This window comes from Trichosurus vulpecula, chromosome 5 (genome assembly GCF_011100635.1).
Source record: "Trichosurus vulpecula isolate mTriVul1 chromosome 5, mTriVul1.pri, whole genome shotgun sequence".
NCBI classification, from domain to species: Eukaryota; Metazoa; Chordata; class Mammalia; order Diprotodontia; family Phalangeridae; genus Trichosurus; species Trichosurus vulpecula.
Genome location: NC_050577.1, coordinates 302750438 through 302759951, shown reverse-complemented (window position 1 = coordinate 302759951; position 9514 = coordinate 302750438). Strand labels below are relative to the sequence as shown.

Genomic DNA, 9514 nt, shown 5'->3' with positions numbered 1-9514 from the left:
GGGTAACTGCCTTGTGGTAGCACAGGTAGAGGAGGCTACATGCTGGGTCCTTAAGGCAGGTTTGGACAAAGCTTATGTTGCCATACAGGATATGTAGGGTTGGAAAAGAGGACCTAATGGAGACAAAGATGTGAGAGCTGAAACCATGCAGGGCAACCTCACCATTTTCAGATGGGGAAACTGAGGCCCAGAGTGAAGGAACAGAGTGAGACATAAGGGAGGCTCACACAGCCAAGGAGCATTTGGGGACCAGTGAGGAGAATGGCTAGTTTGAACTGAAGCAGTGGCATAGAAGACTGGGTGGGGGATGTGGAGGCCAGCAGTGGGGAGCCACAGGAGGTTTTTGGAAAGGAGATTAACTGACCAGTGTCTGCAGGACAGATGGGATGTGGGGAGACTGGAGGCAAGGACCCTTGTGAATAAGTCTTATGGTTGTCCACTGATGAGCAGATGAGGGATTAGAATAGGGTGGAAGTGGGAACAAACAAATGCAAGAGACTTTTTGAAGGACAGTTCAACAGGATTTGGTGATGAAGATGATGGGGAGTGGTGGGGGATGGGGAAGAGAGACAACTTGAGGTTTTTAATATCTAGAGACTTGGAAGAATTATGGTGCCATTTATAAAGAGGGAGGGCAGGAGGGAAGCAAGCTGGCCAGCTGGGACCTGGGGATTGGGAATTTGCTCAGATGTGGACCCATGCCCACCCTGACCTCCCCAGCTACCCAACAGCCCCCAGTAAACTCATCCCTAGACTTTCCCACCATCCTTCCATCTATCAGGCCATTCAGTAAGATGTCATCACAGGTGTCTTTATTCCTGCATGTGATCAATATAGATCCTTCCAGACCCTTCTAGATCTACCCCTCCCCTTCCTCCTTTGGATGTTTTCTCAGACTGGCTCAATTGTTCTTCCCCAAGCACTTATACACATCTGCTATGTGCTAGGGCAGAAAGAAAATGGTGCCTGCTTGTCCTAAAGGGACTTAGTCCATGGAATGATGTTGGTAGAGGAAATGTGTTCACGGAAAAATAGAAAATCGACACAAAGTTATTATTGTTATTAAGGTGATGATGATAATGATAATGATGATGATGAGAGTCCTAACTACTGAAGAAAAGGCCTGGAGAAGCTGGTGCTTGAGTTGAGCCTTGCAGAGAGGCAGGGATTCCAAGATATGGAGGTTAGGAGGAAGAGCATTTCAGGCATAGGGGCACAGCCTGTGCATGGGTCCCGAAGTAGGAGATGGAATATTTTGTATGGGGAGTTACAAGTGATTGAGTTGGGCTGGAATGTAGAGTGAATGGGGGGGGAATAATGGGAACTGAGTCTGGCAAGATGGGTTGGAGGCAGACTACAAAGGACTTTAACTACCAAACAGAGGAGTTTGTAATTTATCTTAGAAATAATGGGGAATCAGTGGGGTTTCTGGAGCGGGGTTGGCACAGTCAATTCCCTGATATGAATATCCACTTAGTTCCCATCTGGAGAGTTGATAGAGACTGGAGGCAGAGGAAGTCACCTAAGAGGCTCCAGCAATGGTCCAGGGGAGAGAAGATGGAGGACTGAATTAGGGTGGTGGCTGTGTGAGTGAATAGGATGGGGGTGGGGGTAGGGGTGAACACATGAGTGAAATGATGAAGGCAAAACTGACAATACTTAGCCACTGTATTTGGGGTGGGGTCAAGAATGACTGAAGCCAAGTGACTGGAAGGATGGTCAGTATCCTTGATAGAACTATGGACATTCAGGAGAAGGATAAAGAAGACTTCTGCTTTTAGACATAGGGAGTTTGAGAGCCTTTGGAACATCTGGGTGGAATCTATCAGGTAGCTGGAGATGGGAAGAGAGATGAGCTCTGGATGGAAGATCTTCGAGTTATTGGCAGACAGACAATTGTTGAATCGGGGAGGGGGGCTGATGTGGTCACTATGAGAGTGTAGAGTAAAAAAAGAAGGCCCAGGACAACACCCTTGGGGTATACCCATCATTCTGGCTGATGAACTGGCAAAGGAGACTGAGAACAAGTGGCCAGAGAGGTAGGAATATCCCTGGGAGAGAACAGTCATGAAAACCTCAAGAAGAAGGTGTGCCTAGAACAGTGATCAACAAAGTTTGGTGCTCAAGTAGTGTGAGAGGGCCCTTGAGCTCGAATTAAGCACTTGATACTGACCCTGGAAATAACAGTTTCAATCAGTGAATGAGACCACAGGAGGAAATGACCTTAAGTGACTTGCCCAGGATCACACAGCCACTAAGTGTCTAAGGTCAAATTTGAACTCAGGTCTTACTGACTTTAGGCTCGGTGCTCTATCCATTGCACCACCTGGCTGCCTCCAAAGGAACAGAGAGAGTGGGATGGGGCAGGGAAGGGATGATATGGAGGGGAAGGGAGATGATTCAGTTCATTCAGTTCAGGTCATCTGATGAGGAGTGGGGAGGGGATGGTGTAGATGATTCCAAGAGATAGATGGTATCAAGGGTATGACCTTTCTTGGGTTTGGTTGTAGTTGAATGAGGATGCAGATCCTAGAAATGGAGGTAGTTGATGAACTGGGAAGCCATTGGGGTGGGGGGACATTCACATGTATCTTGAAGTTCCCAGATATGAGGTGGAAAGGATGCTGCCAGGTGGGCCCTCAAGTCCTTGAGAAAGTTGCCAGACACCAGGATCCACACAGGGTGATCTGAATGAACTGAGCCTTATTGGAGGAGGCTGCTGAATGATGGTGGCCTGTGAGAAATTTGCAGATGGCACCGACTCCCAGCATAACCTTTTCTGGGTCAGCTTTGCCCCTTCCTTCACATAACTGGCTCACTACATTGAGCCTCTCCTGAGTACCTGTAAATAAAAGTGTGTGTGTGTGTGTGTGTGTGTGTGTGTGTGTGTGTGTGTGATGTGGTCCAGTCTAAGCTTTAGGATACTCTCTGGGCAGCTGTGCAGTAGGGAGAGACTTTAGGTGGAAGGGTGGCTTGGAAGGCTATCATGAGAAGGTCCTGTGAGGCTCTGGGAGTAGAGAGAGGAGGATGCATACAAACAATGCTGGATGTGTGTAGCAACAAAGATTGTGGAGCATAACCCAGGCTGCAAAGTTGAATGGCTGGAAAGATGGCAGAGTTCTCGACATAAACATAAAAATTAGGAAAAGGAGTGGCTTTTGGGGGAAAGATAATAGTCTGTTTTGTTCTGGATGGTTGGGTTATCTAGAGGATATCTGGTCTGAAATGTCTAAAAGGCAGTTGTTATGAGGGTTATTTTGTGTTAGAAATTATGTTAAGTTATGTTGTGAGTATGTTATGAGGGACTAAGGAGAGAAAGGGGCTGAGTTTTTGGACCAGGGAGTTGTTTTTACGGAGATGTTAAAACTATTGGGAGGTGATAAGCGCACCCAGAGAGATTAAAAGGCAAGGCTTTTTGCCCCGGGGCCCAAAGAATCCCAAAGCGTCTCTGGATAGATTGTGGGGGTTTATGAATTTCAATAGGGAAACATAACATTTTTGTTTTCGCTGACTTCCAATTGAACTTAAGCGTTTCTTTCAGTTATTTAAATAAACATGCTTTGAAGAGGGGTCCATAGGCTTCACCAGACTGCTAAAGAGGCCCATAACACAAAACAGTTAAGGACCGTTTGAGATAAGAGGACCCAGGATAGAGCCTTGGATGAGACCCCTAGCTGGGCAATTTGTTGTGGATGAAGATCCAGCAAAGGAGACCAAGAAGCAGCAGTTGGCCAAGTAGGAGAACCAAGAGAGAGTCACGCTGTGGAAGTCCAGAGAGGACAGACTATCCAGGAAAGCCTGGTCAGCAGTGGCAAATGCAGCAGAGAGGTCAAGAAGGATGAGGACTGGGAAAAGACCATCTGGTTTGGCAAATGAGAGACTGGTAGTGATTTGGGAAGGAGCTGTTTCGTTTGAATAATGAAGTCAGAAGCCAGATTTCCAAGGATTTGGAAGAGTAAGAAGTGAGGAAATGAGGGGCAAGAGTATACACAGCTTTGTTAAGGAATTTGGGCCTGGAACATAGTAGGCACTTAGTAAATACTTATTGATTGAATTTGGTGGAGGGACAAGGAAAGATAGTGTGAGGTAACTATTTGCTTCCCAGGATCCAGCTTCCGTTCCACTAATAACCTTTCCTTTTTGACTCTCCTCTTCCTCTTTCCTGGATTCCTCAGTTTCCTTTTGATCCATTAGTGGTAGGAACCTTGATCCATCTGGTTTCCTAGACTCTTTTTAGGCAGTATCCAGGAAGACTCCTTAGCATTCATGCCAACTACATTGGAGACCCCACCCTAGCAGACATTGACAAAGGAGAGGGCAGGGTCAAGGTTGCCTGTCTTGGCCAAGTGCCTCATTGCCCAAGGGGATGATTTCTCCTGTTGACACCATTGCCCGTCCTGTGTTGCAGGATGTCTGTCTTCTGTGTAAGGGGTAGAGATCAGGAATTTCATTTTGGAGCATGATGGTGGATTTGGAGCTAGAAGGGATTCCTAGAGGCCATCTAGTCCAACCCCTTCATTTTATCAATGAGGAAACACACCTAAGGAGGTTAAGTGATATGCAGGTCACATAGGTGGCAAATATTAAAGTGGGTATTTGAACACAGGTCCTCTGACTCCAATTGGGAACAGATCAGGAAACTGACTTACGGGAGCTTCCTGTTTTCATTATTTTTGTTTGCTAGGTGCTAGCTCTTCATTCTATTTATTCTGGCTGATGGACTGAAAGTGCTATCAATGCCCCTTTAGATCTCACTGCCCTAGAACAAGACCCCAGTGGCCTTATCTTAGGTATAGCTGTGGTTTGATTCTGATTCTACTCCTTACTCCTTTACTCATTGCACCAAGCTTTGGGCTTTTTCATTTTCATTTTCGTTCAAGTCATTTTCATTCTGGGCCTCAGTTTCCTGGTCTGGAAAATGTGGGGGTTGAGCTAGACAATTTCTGCGGTCCTTTATTGCTCTATATTTGATAATTTGGCAATACCAACAAAGAACAAAGATAACTTGGTGCTAGAAGTTTCTGGTGGATAGTATGGAATGGCAGGGGCAGCTGGGTGGTTCAGAGGATAGAGCACAGGGCTAGGAATCAGGAACACCTGAGTTCAAATCTGGCCTCAGACACTCACTAGCTGTGTGACCCTGGGCAAGCCATTTCATTCTGTTTACCTCAGTTTCCTCATCTGTAAAATAAACTGGAGAAGGAAATGACTCCATTCCAGTGTCTTTGCCAAGAAGATCCCAAATGGGGTCACAGAGAGTGAGACATGACCGAACAACGACATGGAACAGCAGGAGTCAGACGGTTGAAGTAGGTAGAGAAGGGATTTCAAGGAGCAAGTGACAATGACAGGGTCAGTATGAAGAGAGGACCAGTGTTGGGGCAGGCCCTTCCAAGGACTGAGGAGGAGTCTGGGTCAGATTCTCCCCGATGATTATTCCTCCACCCTTACTGGAGGCAGAACCCAGCCCCTCCTCCCGATCAGACCAGGGCTGCTTCCCAGCGCAGAACATTGGGGGATGGAGGGAGGTGCCAGCCTATTCTCAGTCCGCTCGGCTCAGATTCGTGAATGCTGACCTCAAGCTCTCCCTGACTTTCAGGGCCCAAGCCACGCTCCTTGGGCTCATGTGTTGTCCGTCTGTTGGGGCATGTGCCGTGTCCAGGCATGGGCTGTGACTGGGCGGGTGAGGGGCTGGAGGGGGGGCCATGTCTGGCCACCGGGCTAACACACTCTCTCATTGCTTTCTTCTTGCCCCATCTGCATGTGGCTGCTCTGTCTAGATGGGCGGTGGGTCCCGAGCGCCGGCTGTGTAAGTGAGCATGCCCCATCCCATGCCTCTCACCATTCCACGCGGGCCGGGCCGGGCCGGGCCGGGGGTGGCTGGGGGCCAGGCAGGCGAGCTTGGGGTTGGTGGCGCAGGTGGAGCTGCATGAGGCTTTGGTCGCTGTGCTGTGTGTTGTGTGCGCTTCCTCACCTCTTTGCCTTTGGCCCTTGGCGGCCGGCGGGCGGGCGGGCAGGCGTGGGGGCGGAGCCATAATCTGGAAAGGCCCGGAAGTGAGGCGGCCGCTGTCCAGTGCGCCCAGCCTGAGTACGTGTCTGGCATGAGCACTAATGCAGCCGCATTTGCTGTCTTTCTGTCTGTTGCACTTCAATCCCACCTGACACAACTGTCCTAAATCCCCGCAGGAAGGCAGGTGGGGAGGGAGTGGTGGCGGCGGTGGGTCTCAGGGTCCCAGGGACCACGGTCCTGGGAGTGCCTAAGGGATTAGTGTCCACGGGCTTCCTGGCCTGGGGTGAGGGAATCCAAGTGGTTGGATGTAGGCATCAAGGTCCATGGGGACTACTGGCCTTGGAGGGTCAGTGCCTGAGGGATCATTGTCCCCGGGAAATCACGAGCAGGAGTGGGGAGAGGGGAGGGTCAAGCGCTAGACATCTGCCACGAAGCCGGGGGTCCAGGAGCCCATCTCGAGATGCTATTTATCCTTCCTACCAAAGGTCACGGGGGAGGAGGGAGAGACGTGAGGCTCTCTTTTCTGCCTGGGCTCAGACATTCCCACACCATTAGGCCCGAGCAGCAGGGGGGACGGGGCCACAAGAGGAGTCAGGTGGCCCCTAGCCCGTCAGCCTAGGTCTCTGGAGGCCCCCTCCTGTCTTCCTCTGCCCCTGGCTTCCCCAGGACCCTTGGTGTCTTGGTGCAGTCTCGCTCTCCCCGCTGCCCTTGCCCCTGGCCCTCCCCTGGCCTAGCCTCCTCCCTGCCCTGACCCTCTCCCTCCCCGCAGGCTCTTCAGCAGCCTCGGCGAGCTGAGCTCCATCTCGCAGCAGCCGTCGCCCCAGCCCCAGCAGCAGCGCAGCGGCGTGGGGCCCCCGGGGCCCGGGGCCTCGTACACCGTCCGGCCTGGCAGCCGCTATCCCGTGGCCCGCCGGACGCCGAGCCCCGTGAAGCCGGCGTCGCTGGAGCGCGCCGAGGGGCTAGGCACAGGTCCCGGAGGCGGCGTGGGGCGGCCCTTCGGCCTCACTCCGCCAACCATCCTCAAGTCGTCCAGCCTCTCCATTCCCCACGAGCCCAAAGAGGTGCGCTTCGTGGTGCGCAGCGTCAGCGCGCGGAGCCGCTCGCCATCTCCTTCGCCCACGCCGGCCCCCGGGCCCCCAGGGCCTGGGCCCGGGCCCGGGCCAGGCCTGGGAGCCGCCCCGGGCCCCGCCCGCCCCTTCCAGCAGAAGCCGTTGCAGCTCTGGACCAAGTTCGACGTAGGCGACTGGCTGGACAGCATCCACCTGGGCGAGCATCGGGACCGCTTCGAGGACCACGAGATCGAGGGCGCTCACCTGCCCGCGCTCACCAAGGACGACTTCGTGGAGCTGGGCGTGACGCGCGTGGGCCATCGAATGAACATCGAGCGCGCCCTCAAGGCGCTGGCCGACAGCTGACCGCGCGCCCCCGGCCCTGCCCACCCCGCCGGGCGCCCTGCCGGCAGGGCCCCCGCCCGCCCCGCGCCGTGGGCCTACCCCTCCGCGTGACGGGAGCTGGGTCCCGCCCCCGCGGGGGCTAGTGGGCCGGCCTCTCCGCGGACAGGCCCACCTTGTCCCCGCCGCGCCACTCCACCAGACGTCGGTCGGGCCCCGCCCCTCCCCTCTTTTCCCGGAACCCCTCCCCGTGCCCGCCCGCCTCCTCTCCCCGTCCCCACCCGAATATCCCCCAAGCCCGCGTCGCGGCCCCGGGGCCGGAATGTTGCATGAATCGTCCTGTTTGCTGTTGCTCGGAGAGTCGCCCTGTACATTGCTTATCGCCCCCGTCCCCCTGCCCTGCCCCACCTACCCCAGCACGTGGTCCTGAAGGGCGGGGCGGGGCGGCCCGGCATGCGGGGGCCGGGAGGGGCTGAGCAGGGCCCCCCTCCCCCCGGGTTTGCATATTTTTAATCTGCTCTATATTTGGAAGGAGAAAAGGAACAAGCGTCTCTGTCCCGCCCCCATCCCCGGCCCGGCCCGGCCCGGCCCGGTTCGGCCCAGCGCAGCCCAATTCAGCTCTACTCAGCTTAGCCGCATCGGGCCGAGCAGGGTCCGCCGGAACCGGGTGCGCCAGGTCCGCGGCCGCCACGTCTTCCACCTCCCAGCGCCTTGCGGGGCCCGGCCTCACTGCCACCCGCCCCCGCGGCCCCGGCCCGGCCCGGCCCTGCGTGGAGGAGGGGGGGCCGGGTCCGCTCCAGCTGGTCTGGGCTCCGCCATCGTCCCCCCCGCCCCCCCGCTGAGCTGGTCCCGGCGCGCGGCCCCCCAACCCCCCTTCAGGTGCTGCAGGAAAGGACGAGTGAGGCCTCGCGCCCTCCGATCCTGCTCCGCCCCCAGCACACTAGGGGCCGCGGCTGGCTTGGGAGACAATAGCCAATAAGGGGGGCAGCGAGGACCCCCACCCTCCCCCGCCCCATCTCGGGGTCCCTACTCCAAGCCCCGCCTCTCAGTCTCGTTTCACTGTCTCTGCTCCTGTCCCCCTCCCAGGGCCTCTCCTCCGGATTCAGCAGTCACCAGAGGAGGGGGTCTCCCCCGTCCCCCAATGCAGCTGCCAGTGTCTTGGATCCCCAAAGAGGCCCTCCCCACCCTCTCCCGATTCCACCCCTGCCTCGGTGAGACTGTCTGTGAAGCCGCGAGGCTGTGCGCGAGTGTGCCGTTGGGGGCTCGGCGTGCGTGGGCATGCAGTAGGCGATCAGGTGTTGAGACTGGGCACTGTGCCCCTCAGCGGTGGGCTAGACTGAATGAGATTGTCCGGGAAACGTAGAGGCTGTGAGGGCATGTGTGCGTGCGTGTGCATGTGCGAGAATGTACCTGTGTGAGAGACCGGCAAGCTGTTCGGGACTGGGAGCGCGCGCCCGCAGGAAATGGGCTGGGACAATGGGGGCTGAGCTGCTGACCGACTGGGCCTGGGCCTCCAGGTCTATTGACTGCGTGAGTATCTATGAGTGTGAGTGTGTGCGCACAAGGTTGGGCCCCCTCGCCAAGGACCTGCCGGGTTCTTCCAAAGCTCGAGGAGGGATCTGGGGGCAGGGAGGAGGGATAGTTTTGTTTATTGGATTCACCTTCCTCTGTTGCGGGAGGCCCAGCCCGAGGAGCTCTAGCACCATCCCTTGGAGCAACTTTCCCATCAGCTCCCTGCAGGGAGAGGAGTCGGCTCCGCTGGGCCCTAGGTCGGGGGCGGGGGACCTCGGAGCCAGGCGCCCCTAGCCTTTTGCCTCGACTCAGGGGAGGGTGCTGGGAATCTCTGGGGCTGTTTTCATCTTGAGATGCCTCTCCCCTCTCCTCTCCGCCCCTTCCCCTCCCCCCTTCCCCCATGGCCCCTTTACTGTGACTTCTAATGCTCAGCAATGACCTTTGGGGTCTGTGGGGTGGGGGGGGCGCCCTCTTGGACCTGTTTTTAAATCTGGGGGTTGGGGTCTGGGCTAAGCTCCGTCCATGTCACTCACAAGGTTCTGTTTGTATTTCTAACTTTTTTTTTTTTAATAAAAGAAAATAGAAAATTTCACACCCTAGG

General features: G+C 55.3%; 1 protein-coding gene across 3 annotated transcripts in view; it reads left to right on the top strand.

Moving 5' to 3' along the window:
* The window catches only part of SHANK3 (SH3 and multiple ankyrin repeat domains 3), a 69324-nt gene extending 61845 nt beyond the window's left edge, over positions 1 to 7479 (top strand). For 2 of the 3 annotated variants that reach the window (XM_036760035.1, XM_036760034.1), the window contains one exon: positions 6780 to 7479. In XM_036760035.1, coding sequence (XP_036615930.1) covers positions 6780 to 7425 — 646 coding nt within the window. In that variant the 3' untranslated portion in view covers positions 7426 to 7479. Of the gene's footprint in view, positions 1 to 5780; positions 5810 to 6779 lie in introns of all 3 variants that reach the window. The other variant, XM_036760036.1, reaches the window with a different exon arrangement.
* Positions 7480 to 9514: the final 2035 nt, after the last annotated feature.